Raw genomic sequence first — 16,802 nt, 5'->3', positions numbered from 1 at the left:
AGGTATTTAAAATTTTAAATCATAACGTCTTCTGTTTAAATGATGAGAGATATGACACGACATTTAGTTAGCAATATATCAACATGACACGGTCAATTTTATTACATTTTATATAAACAGATTAAACTACTCTGCATATATCATTTGACCTGAATAATAATAATATAATCTCACTTTAAAATTAAAATTTATATTTTCTAATATTCACAATATATTCAAAAAAATTCATAAATATTATAAGATTATCTATTAACATAAATATTAATATTTTTCATATTTTAACTGATAATAAAACTAATATTACAAACTTAATAATAACAAATATGAATGTAGATTTAAAATTACAATTTTAACAATAAAAGCATAAGCATATTAATAAATATCAACATTACAATCTAACAAAAATAAAATTATAATTTAAAAAAATTTAAAAGAATTATTTTAAGTTAAGCAAATTTATATATTATTAACTCGTTTATTAATAATCTTTTAATACATCAATCCATTTTAATCCGAGTCTATTTATATAAAATTCAAATTCATTATTTTTATATTGTATTTGTGTTGAAATTACGAATTGTTTCACTTATTAATAATAAATAATATTAAATACTATGTAAATTTTGTATATATTTTTTAAAAAAAATAAGATTTATTATTTAAAAAATAAAAATTTCATATAAATTTTAAATTTATTAGCTTTTTGAGGAATCTTGCACTTAAACCACCAAGGAAGGACAAAAAGGAGGAAACCCAACAACCCATGTCATTGTCCTGATCATGGCAGGGAATCCCCTACTGTGTGAACAGCAAACGTCGTAGCCATAGACAAATCCATTTCATTGGTCCTTGGATACCTATCGGTCCTATCCATTTCCCACCTGGTGACGCTATTCTCACCACCACCAGCAGTTCCCCCCTCCAACTTCGAGTACATATTGGCACTTACTAAAACGGTGAATAATCGAGCGAGCGAGAGAGAGAAAGATACAAATACTGTACGAGTCTTGGTCGCCATGGACGAACAACCTTCGAGTAAAACTACGGGGAAGCCCATCAAATGCAGAGGTACCTCTTAAGTAGAAACTCTTTTGATATGAATTGTGCTTTCTCAACTTTCATGCAAGTGTCTGAAACTAATTTGTTCATCGTATGTATGTTGTTAGCTGCGGTTAGTCGCCAACCGGGTGAGCCTTTGGTAATCGAGGAGATCACGGTGGCGCCGCCGATGGCACGTGAGGTTCGGATTCGAATCGTATGCACCTCTCTCTGTCACAGCGATGTTACTTTCTGGAAAATGAAGGTTGTTATCCCAAAGCGTATTCTTTCTGAAAACTCTAACTTGCATTGCTGTCATAAATTCTTGGACATATTTCTCATTCATTCATTCATGCCGATTCTTGATGTTTGTAGGATTATCCTGCAATTTTTCCCAGAATTTTTGGTCACGAAGCTGTGGGGTTAGTTACATTCTTCCATCTGTTATTAATTTTCCTGATTCATAGGATTGGCCTGCAGTTTTTCATGTGACTTATAATTTGATGGGGGTGTATGTTGTGACGATTTGCCTTGAATTCTCGATACTTGTATTTAATTCTTCAGTGTCTTGTCATCCAATTTGCATTTGGATAGTGAGGTGATTTCAAATATTCCGTAAATAGTAGTGAAAAATTAATGATAAAATATTATATAGTAATACAAAATAGTACAAAGGAGGTGAAAAATAATGATAAAATAATGAATAGCAGTGGAGTATTCTCAGAAGACTCCACTACCCAACATATTCTGAATAAAGTTTAACGAAATTATGAATTCCGATACTGTTTAAGATTGACTTTTCTTATTCGAGTTAGAAAAGATGAATTCATGCAATTTGTTTCCTCGTTATAATCTTCCACTGTAGATAATGATGATGAGGAATTGCAGTAGTTAACTTATTGCTGAGAAAAAGGAATATGATTACATTTTTCCAACAACCAATCAAGAATTCATGGTTCTCCTTTGCTTCTTGTTGGATTGCTAGACTGGCTCATGAATAAGTATGAGTTCGCTGATAAGGTGATTTTCAGAACCTTGTGGATAGGCCTGGTCACGCTATTTGCATGCTGCATGAGTTACATTTGCTGTTTCTTCACTTATAATAAATAAATAAATAAATAAAATATTCACCCAGCTTTTCATTTTTTCTTCTTTCTTCTTTTCCTCATTGTTTTAGTTCCATCAGATAAGATGTCCTGAAATTCCGTTTCCCTTGACAAAGGTGTCTGTATAGCTGGTGGAATGATCAGGATACTACTTCTGCAGATGGCCTTTATTACATTTGCATGACACTAAATCATCTTTCTCAGCATAATCTTGTTCTGTCTGTTGTTAGTGCTACCATGCAGATGATGTTTTTCCTATCATATCCTTGTCTTGCCATTCCTTGATCTTAAGATCCTAAACAGGCCTTACCTTTAAACCAATGCGATATACTATATTTTAGCATCAATTACTAATTGTGCACATGCATTAGATGGGATTGATCCATCAATTCTTCAGATTTATTTAAAGTTCAGGCACTAAGGTGATGAGAACTGATATTTGTTCCCACCAATTTTTACATGTGATAGGATTGTAGAAAGTGTAGGGGAGGGCGTAGATGAAGTAACTGAAGGAGACAGCGTCATCCCTTTTTTCATGTCAGATTGTGGAGAGTGCGTAGATTGCAGATCAAAAAAGAGCAACCTTTGTTCAAACCTCCCTTTCAAGGTGTCTCCTTATATGCACAGACATGAGACTAGCAGATTCACTGACCTCAAAGGAGAGGTTTTATATCACTTTTTATTCGTCTCAAGCTTTAGTGAGTATACAGTGGTAGATATTGCCCATGTAACAAAAATTGATCCATCAATCCCTCCAAACAGGGCATGCCTCCTTAGCTGCGGAGTCTCAACAGGTAATCGTCATGCAAAATGTTATGTATGATACTGTCACGTGAGTTTACGCATATCAACTTGAATAAACTAAACAGTTATAGAGGAGAAATAATGCATTTAAGATTGAAATTGTAGAAAACGGGAGCCTTTCCTATAATTTTAACTTTGTTATATTTGGCTTTCCAGGGGTTGGTGCTGCTTGGAGAACAGCAAATGTGGAGACAGGATCAACTGTTGCTATATTTGGGCTGGGGTCGATTGGATTAGCTGTATGAACCAGGATTTAGTACTATTTGCTTCCTTATATTTATATTTGGTAGACAGTAGGGAAAAGCTCATGGTTATAAGTTGATCTTCTAGGTTGCAGAAGGAGCTAGACTATGTGGAGCTTCTAAAATTATTGGTGTGGATGTGAACCCAGATAAGTTTGAAATTGGTGAGCACATTTTTATTTGAGCTAGAGAAATATCGAACTCTGGAATCATCTTAATGAAGTAAGGAGCATCCGTGTTCTATGTAAAATGCACATGCTTCATATCATCTGCTGAAGCTGATCCAACAAAGGTTGTCCGCATTTCTAGTCAACTATTAGCTAGTCAGATTAACCAACAGTCAGTTAATATACCAGCATGACGAATTCTGTCATAATCAAATCATGAATGAGCTCTTGCATGTGTTTTGATGATATTTTTTTTTAACACAGGAAAAAAATTTGGAGTCACAGAATTTGTCAATGCTGGAGAGTGTGGAAACAAAACTGTGAGCCAGGTCAGCTCTTAAGGTCTCTATTGTTAAGTTTTATACTTCTGTTTATCATTCATTTCCAGATAAATTGTTCGTACCTAGCTAATATGTTCTTGGTGGGTTGAACATATACTTGATAATTTTGGTCTAGTTGGACTTATTTGCTTAATGTGTCTTTGATAGGGGTGTAAGAAAAATCCAAAAAATTGACTGGTCCGGTTCAATATCAGTTCGGTCGGTTGGAAACCGATTAAAAACTGGTTTGGTCCTGGTTTTCAGGGAAAACCGAATTGCACCGAACCGAACCAAAATATATATTTTTTTAAATTTTTTATGCTATATATATTATACATATTATAAAATTAATATAATATGAAATTATAATCCAATTATTTATTCTTTCTTGATTTACTTACTCTTAAGCATGGGTATTAATATTAAATTATTAACATATTATTTATAATTACACACACACATATATATATATATATCTATACGAGTACAAGAGGACATTTTATATATATAAAGGAAAAATACATTTTTTATAAGTACATTTAATTATATTTTTACATTGGGTTAGTCAAGTGGGCTGACTTTTTTTTTGGCTACTAGTGATTGGGTATTTCTATTTGACAATATTTAATTGTAATTTTTTAAGCTAAGTGGTTGGTAACTAGTTATTCTATAATTATATATATATATATATATTTTGGAGGTGGACATTTTACTTTGGTAGTTGCATTTGCTATTGTTTTAGTGTTTTTTTTTTTTTTTTTTTAAGTTTTTGAAAATAATGTTTTGGGCTCTATCATATTTGGGGTAAAAAAATTTTTTTATTTGGGTCAGAAAAAATGGATAGTTTTGATCGGTTTCTTGGATGAATCGGTTTGTATTGGTTCTCAGAAATCCAAAACCGAATTAAACCTATTTGATTTCAAAATATGTTTGAAACTGGACCGATTAGCCCCTGGTCTTTGAGATGCTGACCTTTCTTTTGATGAGTATCAAAGATGATTATTTTTGGTTCATCTAGGGTGGATAGGGAATTTCAAAAGCGATAATTAAGAGGACACAACACCCAAGGTTTTCCAGGCTTTTGTGGGTGTTTATGGTGAATCAAACAATTTTCTGTATCTTTTTCATGTTCATTCATAAATTACTTTATGGATTGATAGAAGCCTTGATTATTTGACAAGATAGAAGTGCTCGAGAATCATATACTCTCGTTTTTTATTTATTTTGGTTCCTTTTTATCTCATTCAACAGGTGATCAATGAGATAACTGGTGGGGGTGCAGACTATTGCTTTGAATGTGTTGGATTGGCATCCTTGGTGCAGGAAGCATATGCCTGCTGCCGAAAGGTCTCTCTCTCAGTTACACACAAAAAGACTCACATACTGTTGCAGATGCATTGTTAATATACCTTCTGTTAGGTGATTTTCTCAAGTTATGGTATTTTGAAGAGAAAACTGGATCACAAGGATGTGCAGGGCATCAAAACCATTCAATTGGGCAATCAATTGCATACCACATACCCATTTTCATTCTATTCATTTTCCTTCAAATGTTTGGAATAGCTTGCTGTGTGTGTAAAACTGCGGTGCACCAGACATAATTTGTGACGTAACCTTGTCTCACTTTACCAGGGCTGGGGAAAAACAGTTGTTTTAGGGGTTGACAAGCCGGGGTCAACATTGAGCCTAAGCTCTTTTGATGTTCTTCATAGCGGGAAAAGCCTCATGGGATCCTTATTTGGAGGCCTCAAAGCTAAAATCGATATTCCCATCCTCCTCAAACGCTACATGGACAAGGTGATTGATCTGTTTCTATTTATTTTTTAAAACAGTCCTAATTGATCTTTCTTAAGGTGCCTACTTTTTATTATAACAATTAGCTCATAAATTACTCCACAATTCCATCTTGTTGGCTCTCTCTCTCTCTCTCTCTCTCTCTCTCTCTCTCTCTCTCTCTCTCCATTAGTATCTCTGGAGTACTGCATGATCAATATATATATATGTATATATATACTTCATAACTAGGTTTGAGCACCTGGCTGTGTCTGATCAGTTGTTATCGAGCAAAAATATATATGCATAGATGATTTTTTTTTTTGTCTTTTCTTATTAATTGTTTCTGATATCTCTCCTCTTTTCTTAATAATAACAATAAAAATATATATATATATATATCAGGAACTGCAGCTGGATGAATTTGTAACACACGAGGTAAAGTTTGAAGACATCAACAAAGCTTTTGATTTACTCATTCAAGGGGAGAGTCTTCGTTGTGTAATTTGGATGGATAAATGAGGAAGCTGCTTCCATGGAATTTAGCAGTGGCAAGGTCCGACGAGGGCGGCAACAACAACAAGAACAAGTCCTCTATTTACCTTCTTCTTTATTAATTTGATGAGTTTATGAATTACATTGGAGACTCTACTCCATATTGCTGTCAATCTCTCTCGTTTAAATCATGTTCATATTATTACTCGATGTAATGCATATTAAACTTATTTTGTTTAAAACAAAAAAAATTCTATTGGTTTGTAAAGATATATGCCAGCAATCTTCGCTAAGTTATACCGATCTCCATATTTTAATGATGAGATCCGAAATTGGACTCCTCCAATCTTCATTTGCCTTGAAAAAGGGCAAAAAACAATTGCAGAGATCCGTGGACGAAAATTAAGCTGCAGTACACTAGCGATAATCAGCGCAATAGGGTCCACCTCTACTTATTTTTTCTTTTTCAAAGAGTCTTCTTATTTGAAACCACCCCACCCTTTGAAGTAAACTATTATTATTGACTCATCAGGCAAATTTACATTTACGACAAGATATATTTTAAGATATATTTATATTAAATATAATATTATAAATCAAAATAATACACTAAAAGTTTTATCAATACATTATTTTTTTTTGTGATTGGTCTGGTCTTTATTATTATTGATACTTTTTACAGACAAACGTCTAAAAGATAATACTCTCTGCTTCCATAAAGACTTATTCTCACTAATTATATAAAGAGATGATTCAACCTCTACAAACAAACATAATAAAGACAAACTGTTTTTTTCTTCTTCTTTTTTGACCTGATCGATACTTTAAATTTGACTTGGATCAGATAAAAACTATAAGAAAAAAATTAAGGGAAAAAATAAAAGGAAAATATTTTAAATATAAATAAATTATATAAAAATAAATATACAAATTAATATCACTTGATGTGGTACGCTAAATTGTAAAATTATTTTTATTACAACATAAATTTAATAAATTTTATAAAATTACGTTAATTTGTAAATTTATTTTATATAATTATTTAATGTATGTAGCAATTTTTAAAAGAAAAAGGCAGGAGACACAAAATTACACACACTATAGTGAACTCGATCCTATACAATCAGGCCTGTTGGGCTTTTCAAAAGTTAAACAAATTAATTGCGTTCACCAATCAAATTATAAAATAGCCCATGTGGCCTTTAGAAGTACTAAATTTATCAAAGTTATGACAGTTTTAAGTATTTTTAAAAATTAAATGCTCAAAAAGAAATTAAAAGTTCTAAGCCATTAAAATACATAAGCTTTAAGAAAATAAATAATTTATCATATTTTTAAAAGATAAAATAAAAAAAAGGCAAAAAAATAAAAAGGAGTTAAAAGGTAAGAGTTATCTCGTAGGTATCAAGACTTTGTTTATTTCAATAAAAATGGATTAGCTATGAATTATATTTTTATTAAGTTTTTTAGCAGCAAAAAGAAAGGGTCGTCTTAACAAGTTATCACCAACTACCATGCAGCATCGGCATTTACTAACGAAAGGGCAAAGCTACCTACCTCCCCGCCTCCATGTGGTTCTCAAAGTGCAACGTTCCCAACGGGCAACGTTCAAAATCTTCGCATGTGGCTGACGCCTTGTCTGCTTTTTGTCACCCACAAAAGGAAAACAAACAACCCATGTCTATGTCCTAATCAACAAATTTCAGATCCATTGCAGTGGTTTAAGGGTACCCATCTCTTAAAAGTTTTTGATTCATTGGATTATAAAAACGCATTTCCATGAACTGGGCACCTTATCGTCACGCCCACCACACGTAACCACTCCAGCTTTGAGTTCACTTAATAAGAGTGAACAAGCGAACCAGCGAGGGAGAGAGACAGAGACACACACATACATATACTGTGTGGGTTTTGGTTGCCATGGACGAAAAGCAGTCGAGTAAAACTAGGGGGAAGCCCATCAAATGCAGAGGTACCTCTTGAGTAAAAGCTCTTCTAATATGAATTGCTCTTTCTGAACTATAATGCAAGTGTCTGAAACTAATTTGTTCGTGATCTTATGTATTTTATTAGCTGCGGTTGTTCGCCAACCAGGAGAGCCATTGGTGATCGAGGAGATCATGGTGGCGCCGCCGATGGATCGTGAGGTTCGAGTTCGAATCATATGCACCTCTCCCAGTCGCACCGATATTTCTTTCTGGGAAATGAAGGTTGGTATCCCGAAGCATGCTATTTCTGAAAAACTCAAACTTTCAATATGAATGTTACAAATTCTTGGAAAATTTTCTCATTCATTAATGTTATTGTTGATATTTGTAGGATGAGCCGGCAATTTTTCCAAGAATTCTCGGTCACGAAGCTATGGGGTTAGTATATAACTTAGTGTTACATTCTTCCGTTTGTTATCGCTTTTCTAATTCATTGCAATTTTTCATGGGATGATGTCATGGGGATGCTTATTATCGTGATGGCGTGTGTTGAATTTTTAGTATGTATTGTTAATTCTTAGGGTCCGGTCATTCATATCTCTAACATGTTTAAGAGATTACAATGTATATTCCATTACTGTTTAACATTCACTTTTCTCGGTTAAGTTAGAAAAAGTGAATTCATGTAATTTTTTCCTCTTTTCAATCTTGCATTGTAAATAATGCCGATGAGGAATTGCAGTTGGTAACTGTAGGAATGAGGTGCGCCTAAAGTGCGAACACCCCTTGGCCGTTCATGTCCAGCCTAATTGTGGCTGGATGTTACATACATTGAAGTGGCCAAACGGCCACTTCATTACAAGAGGCTGGCCATTAAAATGGCCGGAAGTTACAATTGCAGAGGTTAGATATAGCCCATTCCCCCTTTCGGTGAAAAACTTTCTACACAAAAGTGAAAATCTCTCTCTCAAGTATGAGTCTCTCTAGTCTCGACATTTAGGCTATGAAACATGTGGGTGTTGCTTTGATTTTTTACCACGTAGTACACTCCACTATTGAGGAGGATGATTCCAGACAAACAACAACGACTTTGGAAGTCCGTGGAACAACCGTACTCAATCTAAGATTTGCTACTCGAGGCAAATGCTTCCACTGTACTCTAATCTAATATTTCTAACAATAACTCATATAACCCCTCCCCCCGGGGCCGGGGGGAAAAAAAATTGTCAGTGATCACATATGTCTAACAAATTTAATTTAGTAAAGATCTTTATCACAAAATCCAACAACAAATTAAGAATTCATGGCTGTCCTTTGCTTCTTGTTGGATCGCTTGATTTGCTTATGAATGTGTATGAGCTCGCTGATGAGGTGATTTTTAGAACCTTGTGCATAGGCCTGGCCAAGCTCTTTGCATGCAGTATGAACTACGGTTGCCATTGTCACATAAAAAATATATAAATAAACATTCACCAAGCTTTCCAATTTTTCTTCTATTGATATGCTTTTGCCTATTGTTTTAGCTTTAAAAGATAAGATGTGCTGAAATTCCATTTCCCTTGATAAAGTTGTGTAGGGTAACTGATGGGATGATCAGAATGGTACTTTTGCAGATAATGGTCTTTATTGCATTTGCATGACACTAAGTCATCTTTATCAATGCAATCGTGTTCTGTCTGTTGTTAGTGCTACCATAAAGATGCTGTTTTCCTAATCATATTCTTGTTCTGTCCTAAACAGGCCTTACCTTAAGAAAATGCGATTGACAGATTTTTGCATCAACAGTTAATTATGCACATGCATTAGATGGCATTGGTCCATCAATTTTTCAGACTTATTTAGAGTTCAAACACTTAGGTTGTAAAATCGATATTTCTTCCCACCAAACTTTACATGTGATAAGGTTGTATTAAGTGTAGGGGATGGCTAAAAACTGATATTTGTTCCCACCAACTTTTACATGTGATAGGATTGTGGAAAGTGTAGGGGAGGGCGTAGATGAAGTAACTGAAGGAGATAGTGTCATCCCCTTTTTCTTGTCAGATTGTGGAGAGTGTGTAGATTGCAGATCAAAAAAGAGCAACCTATGTTCAAACCTCCCTTTCAAACTATCTCCTTATATGCCCAGACATGAGACCAGCAGATTCACTGACCTCAAAGGAGAGGTTTTATATCACTTTTTATCCGTCTCAAGCTTTAGCGAGTATACAGTGGTAGATATTGCCCATGTAACGAAAATTGATCCATCAATCCCTCCAAACAGGGCCTGCCTCCTTAGCTGCGAAGTCTCAACAGGTAATTGTCATGCAAATGTTATGTATGGCACTGTCACTTGAGTTTATGCACATTAACTAAAAATAAACAATTATAGTGGAGAGATAATGCATATAAGATTGAACTTAGAGTTAGAAACCCATAATTTGTAGAGAATGGGAGCCTTTCACATAATTATAACTTTGTTATATTTGGGCTTTTAGGGGTTGGTGCTGCTTGGAGAACAGCAAATGTGGAGACAGGATCAACTGTTGCTATATTTGGGCTGGGGTCGATTGGATTAGCTGTATGAACCAGCTGGATTTAGCACTATTTTTCCATGTATTTCTCTTTCGTATGCCGTGGGGAAAAGCTCATTGTTATAAGTTGATGTTCTAGGTTGCAGAAGGAGCCAGACTATGTGGAGCTACTAAAATTATTGGTGTGGATTTGAACCCAGATAAGTTTGAAGTTGGTGAGTGCAATTTATTTGAGCTACAGTAATATTTAACTCTGGAATCATCTTAAAGAAGTAAGGAGCATCTGTGTTCTATGTAAAATGCATATGCTTCATATCATCTACTCAAGCTGATTCAACTGAGGTTGTTCATGTTTCTAGTCAGCTATTGGTTAGATTAACCAAAAGTCGATTAATATACCAGTAAAAATAATTTTCTTTATAATCAAATCATTAGATGGCATGGTTTTGATGATACAGTTTGTCTTTGACTCTTTTTAATGCAGGAAAAAAATTTGGAGTCACAGAATTCGTCAATGCTGGAGACTGTGGAAATAAAACTGTGAGCCAGGTTAGCTCTTATAGTTGTTTAAGGACTGTTGTTGAGTTTTATACTTATGCTTATCACTCATCTTTCGATAAATTGTTCTTATACTGGTTATTATGTTTTTGGTGGGTTGAAAATGTACTCATGGCAGAAGTACTAATGATATACATATTCCTGTTATTAATATATTGCAGTTCATTTTTGTTTCATTCAACAGGTGATCAAGGAGACAACTGGTGGGGGTGCAGACTATTGCTTTGAATGTGTTGGATTGGCATCCTTGGTGCAGGAAGCATATGCCTCATGCCGAAAGGTCTCTCTCTCTCACACACGCACACAAAACACTCGCATACTGTTGTAGTCTTTGTAGATGCATCAGTAACATACCTTCTGTTGGATGTCTTTCTGCACTTGAATTTCAATTCAAGAAGCTGCTCTCCATCGTAGAGATACTGTGTGACTGCTTCACTTAATCAAGACAAGTTGGGGTATAGCTCGAATTGTGCTGATCAAAATTGATCTTATACCCATTATAAGAAATTAATTCATGGGTGGATGACCAGATAAGCTTGGTTGACTTGAGCAAACGTCTGAATGAAGTTCATGCAGTATGGTGCTTATCTGATCACTAGTCAAAGTTATGGTGTTTTGAAGAGAAAACTCAAGCACAAGAAGGTGGAGCGCATCAAAATCATTCAATTGGGCTATTGATTGTGTACTACATGCCCGTTGCCCTACTTTTTTTCTTTTTCTTCAAATGTTTGGAATATGCTTGTTCTGTTTGTATTAACCATGGTGCACTAAACACTAATTTGTGACATAATATTAAGTAGAATTCCCAAGAACTTGCTCTAATTGTGTACCAGGGTTGGGGAAAGACAATTGTTCTAGGAGCGGACAAGCCTGGGTCAACATTGAGCCTGAGCTCTTTTGATGTCCTTCATAGTGGTAAAAGCCTCAAGGGCTGCTTATTTGGAGGAATCAAAGCTAAAACTGATATTCCCATCCTTATCAAACGTTATTTGGACAAGGTGATTGACCCGTTATGGTGTCTATCTTTGATAATGTCAATGAGCTCATAAATTAATGCACAATTCCATTTTTTTGGCTCTCTCTCTCTCTTTATTTTTATTTGTATCTCTGGAGAGCATGATCATTACTTTTTTTTTTTTCAACTTTATAATTAGGTTAGACCACCTGGTTGTTTCTGAGCCTTTGAGGCGGTATATATAGAGCAAAAATAAGTATATATATAGATGATTTTCTTTTCTTTTTTCTTGTTTTAAAATTCTCTTATTTCTTTCTTTTTTTCTCAAAACAAAAAATACATCAGGAACTGCAGCTGGATGAATTTGTAACACATGAGGTAAAGTTTGACGACATCAACAAAGCTTTTGATCTACTCATTCAAGGGGAGAGTCTTCGTTGTGTAATTTGGATGGACAAATAAGTAAGCTTCCATGGAATTTTTGGAATTTGATTATGTTACAGTACGACGATGATGACGACGACAGAAACAACAAAGAAGTTCTACATTTACCATGGCGTTTTATCTTTTGCTGAATTCTAATTCAGCAATGTGCTTGTTCCAGAGTTTGATCAAATAACAGCTGTCTTAAACATTGGGTACTTTCTATTTTCTGCAAGAATGATACAAAACTAAATACTGAATGCTTCTCTATGATATTGCAAATGCACTGGATTTCCCCATTAAGGTTGCTAATCCATACAAACTATTGTCATCTAATTCCCATTTAGCTAACTCTTCTTGAATTCTCGGATGTATGCTGTCAATGTCTGAAGTTTGTATGGTACTGTATATAGTAACTAAGGCCACGGATGGGCTTTTAGACCTTGAGGCAGGCATAGATTAAAATTTGCCCCGAGTCCACCTCCCGAATAAGCCTCATCGGCCCAAACTGTCTTGGAGATGATTTTGTCTACTAATTAAAATAAGGAAAAATATAGTTACAAGCACAATTATGCACTAATTTGTGTACCAATGTAATGTGATTGGTCAAAAAGTAGATTTTATTGAAAACAGTGTTAATTTAAATTTTAAGTATGAATGAATCAGTATCAGTACACAGATTAGTACGCGACTGTGCTTGTATATAGCAAAACTCTTAAAATAAAACCCAACATCACACAACTTTATATCAGAATTGTTCATATTTTTTTATTCAACCTTTCATAGATTTATTGCACACTTGTGAAGAGCACAATTGCTGAGTTTCACACATAATAACAGTACAAAAAGAAGCCCTCCCAGTCTCCCCCCCCAAAAAAAAACACAAAAATTATTAGACTGTTGACACTTCAAAACACCATAATTCTCACAATATTCTATTTAATATTTTTCCTTAAATGTTGAAACAATTCCCTTCATTGTCTTTTCTTTTTTCATTTTCGAATAAGTTAGCTGATAATAATCTCATGAAGATCATTTCCCTCCTTAGGCCTGAGGAGGGGGTTTGTTGGCCTGAGGAGGTGGGGGAGGAGAGGGTTGAATTCTGTGAAGCTGATAAACCTCATGTTGCGTGGTATGAACACCTTCGGATAGCATTCTTATACGACCAAAATGAAAATCTTGAAAGAAAGAACCGCTTCCACCCAACTTTCTGGCCTCTACAGGAAAAGCAACCAAAACGAACAGCACAAAGGCAATGATCAACAACTGTTTTTGACCGGCTACCGCCATCTTCTGTCTTTCTTCAATATTATTATTGTTCAAAACTTCTTGTCTAATTTTTCTAGCCTCTCTCACTTTTAATCCAAAATGACTGACCCTTTAAATATTAGGCAAGTTATCCCTATTTAAGGAAAGATATATCTTTCTCCGAACTTGTCTACTATCTATTCCTTATTTTAGGAATGATTTGAATTTTCATTGAAAGGATGAACGCTCAATTTCTATTCCCTTGAAGATTTTTTTAGCATAACTCTATTTTTGGTGTACTGATTGGTATCATTAGACTTCATTAGCCAATTTTATCCGTCAAGGTTGCTTTTGTATCAAAGAGTTTGACCCTACATTTAATTTTATATTAATTTTATAATCCTCTATTTACATAGATTTTAATAATGAAAAATTCTATTATTAATCCATTGAGTACATTAATAAAGTATGAGAAAATGTTACATATAGTCATGAGATGTGTAAATATCGTGCAGATATTTTTAAAAAAATAAGATTTATTATTAAAAATTATTTTTTATATAAATTCTATATATTTTTTTAGTTACTATTAATTCTCTTAAATAATATAGACGGTGTGGTATACCTATTAATTCGAGAATAAAAATTCATTTTAATAATTATAATATTTTTATGTGAGTAGCATCTTTAGCGGCTTGCCAGCTACCACATTGGCATGGCCTAATCCTAGGGCTGTAAACGAACAGAGCCGCTCGTGAACAATTCGAGATCGACTCGTATAAACTCGACTCGGACTCAATTCATTTAATAAATGAGTTGTTCGTGAACACTAAGATTGGTTCGAATATTAAACGAGCAAAACTCGTATAATCTCGACTCGATTCGGTTCAGGCTCGTGAATAATATTCGTATAAACTCTACTCGACTCATTTTGAGCTCGTCATAATACTCGTAATATATATATTTACATATATATTCTTTTATTATATATATTTTATATGCTATATATATTACTTTTTATACTTTGTATAAGAGTAATATATGTTGTTATTTTAATTTTATGTATAAGTAATATGTTTTATTATTTTACAATAATAATGTATTAAGTTCATAAAAGAATTATTGAGTCAAATATAAAATGTTTATAAAAATAAACAACTCTAATTAATTGTGACACTTTCTTAACTAATCATATTTTAATTATTTGGCTATATTTAATATTATATCAAGAATAATTGAATGCTTTAATATCAAATTAATAGCTTTATTATGTAATTTTTTAATATTACTTTAATGTATTAGGCGTTCTTGATGACATATGTATTGAAAGGTGACAATGAATCAATGTTACATTGATATTTACTAGGCTTATATTTTAATATGTGTATATGACTCATATCAAGTGAAACATCAAACATGTTACACGTGTATAGATAAAGTAAGGCTAGGGTTATAACTTACAACTTACATCTATACGACTAGAGTTTTTTTTTTTTTATTAGTTTGGGGGAGGGGGTTCGAACTCCATACATTCATTTTGGTAAGTTGGAATTCTACTAATCAGGCATAAATACTTATAATGTAATCATGTAATCCTATCAGAGTCTTTTGATCTTTTATTTTCTTGAAAGTTAAACATAGTAAGCACATATTGATCTATTTTCCCAAAATAGATTTAATCCACCAGATGCCTTTGGTGTCATTAGGGCCTTCTCCCTCTTTTATTTTACATTCTCGCACTATGAAAGTAAAATATTAATAATAAAATATTATATTTTAAAATTAATATGAAATTATAACATAATTCATTATGAATTTTCTAATTATACTATCTCACCTATTATTATTACTTTTAATAGTTAAAGTCGAATATGCATGTTGTATACTACATATTCATGGAATAAGAATATAACGTTTCAATTTTAAAATATAACATTTCAATTCATTATTATTAAACGGTTAATTTTATCCAAAAATAAAAAAATATTTACATTTCGAAATTATATATTTAAAGAATCATTAAATCAAAATCATTAATAAAAGAAAAAATAATATATAAGTAACTTAAAATATAAGCAAATAAAATATTGCACAATATTAAAATTTATTTTGTTAAGATTGCATTTCTATATTTTTATCAACATTTGGTATTTATTTGGAAAAAACAGAAAAAATTATAGTGAAATTGATAAATTCAAACATATTTTTAATATTATTAATACTTGTATTTGATAATATGAAGGGCTCAGCCCGTGTGATAGAGGCCAGCCCTCTAAACTCCACCCAAAACTACGTCGTTTTGGGGGCTTGGAATACTTAACCTACATCTTATTTTCTCCTTCTGCTCTCTGCGCCGCACGACGTCTCCAAGCCCTAAAACCTCCATTTTCATTTTTTTCTTCTCTTCTACTTGCCAGTGCTGCCACCACTCGTGAGCTGCTGCCACCGCCCCCATCGCCACCAGCACTACACAACATGGTCGTGCCTATCGTTGTATTTTCCCCTCCCCCTCTCTGCGTCGCCCGACATCTTCATCTCTCTTCTTCCATTTTTATTTTTTCTCTCTTCTCCCTGGCAGTGCTGCCACTACCCGTGAGCTGCTCCCACAGCCCCCATCGCCACCACCATTGCACAACGTGGCTGTTCCTCCCGTTGCCTCTGATCGCCTGCTCCCGTCGGTCTAGTTTATCCACACGTTCGTCGAGCATCAACCCCTCGTCTCGGTCAGCCACCCTCTCCCCCTCCTCTTATTCCCATAAAAAAGAAATGCAATCGGATGGGCAGGGCAATGTTGGGGGTTTAATAGTTGTGGGTCTTTTACTCCATATGTCTCTTGTTTGGTCTCTGAGTGGGTCATTGTCAGTTTGTCACTGTTTTTGCAATTTTTTTTTTTTTATTTGCATCTTGTTCTGCAATGTTTCTCCCTTGGTTTTCAATCTCTATGTTGAATTTCTGCGTTGTTTACTCTCTTCTGTTGCTGCATGCTTCTCTGATGGGGCTGAGCGAGGCTGCCTTCCGATTTGGGCATTGGGTTTCAAAAACAGAGTATTTAACTCTTAACTCGAGCTCGTACTAGTTCGTTTATTTATCTTAGACAAGTTCGAGTCGAGTTCAATCCTGATACATGTTATGCGATTCGAGTTCGATCAGACGTTTGTAAATTTTGTCGAGCTCGAGTCGAGTTCGAGCACGTATATATGCTTATCAAGCTCGAGACCCCCTGTTCAAACTC

At 34.1% G+C, this 16,802-nt stretch overlaps 2 protein-coding genes and 1 long non-coding RNA gene across 4 annotated transcripts; all 3 read left to right on the top strand.

Moving 5' to 3' along the window:
* Positions 1-790: 790 nt before the first annotated feature.
* Positions 791-6,238, top strand: LOC122316516 (alcohol dehydrogenase-like 7). The gene is made up of 10 exons (XM_043133108.1): positions 791-1,068; positions 1,167-1,303; positions 1,414-1,460; positions 2,613-2,938; positions 3,105-3,187; positions 3,279-3,354; positions 3,622-3,686; positions 4,929-5,024; positions 5,310-5,474; positions 5,856-6,238. The coding sequence occupies exons 1-10, from the start codon at positions 1,017-1,019 to the stop codon at positions 5,970-5,972; spliced, it is 1,164 nt and encodes a 387-aa protein (XP_042989042.1). The 5' UTR covers positions 791-1,016; the 3' UTR covers positions 5,973-6,238.
* A 1,311-nt stretch (positions 6,239-7,549) lies between these two features.
* Positions 7,550-12,658, top strand: LOC122316517 (alcohol dehydrogenase-like 7). 2 transcript variants are annotated; one of them, XM_043133110.1, is made up of 10 exons: positions 7,560-7,917; positions 8,019-8,155; positions 8,265-8,311; positions 9,843-10,168; positions 10,351-10,433; positions 10,526-10,601; positions 10,871-10,935; positions 11,129-11,224; positions 11,778-11,942; positions 12,245-12,658. In XM_043133110.1, the coding sequence occupies exons 1-10, from the start codon at positions 7,866-7,868 to the stop codon at positions 12,359-12,361; spliced, it is 1,164 nt and encodes a 387-aa protein (XP_042989044.1). In that variant the 5' UTR covers positions 7,560-7,865; the 3' UTR covers positions 12,362-12,658. The 2 variants fall into 2 exon arrangements, with proteins under 2 accessions (XP_042989045.1, XP_042989044.1); XM_043133111.1 differs by lacking the exon at positions 11,778-11,942 and having other exon boundaries at positions 7,550-7,917.
* Positions 11,231-11,753, top strand: LOC122316518. The gene is made up of 2 exons (XR_006244263.1): positions 11,231-11,399; positions 11,475-11,753. It is a non-coding gene; the product is annotated as an uncharacterized LOC122316518 (long non-coding RNA).
* Positions 12,659-16,802: the final 4,144 nt, after the last annotated feature.

The sequence above is a fragment of the Carya illinoinensis genome, chromosome 7 (genome assembly GCF_018687715.1).
Source record: "Carya illinoinensis cultivar Pawnee chromosome 7, C.illinoinensisPawnee_v1, whole genome shotgun sequence".
Taxonomy (NCBI): domain Eukaryota; kingdom Viridiplantae; phylum Streptophyta; class Magnoliopsida; order Fagales; family Juglandaceae; genus Carya; species Carya illinoinensis.
The sequence above is the reverse complement of the archived record's forward strand: the minus strand, read 5'-3'. Positions and strand labels throughout refer to the sequence as shown.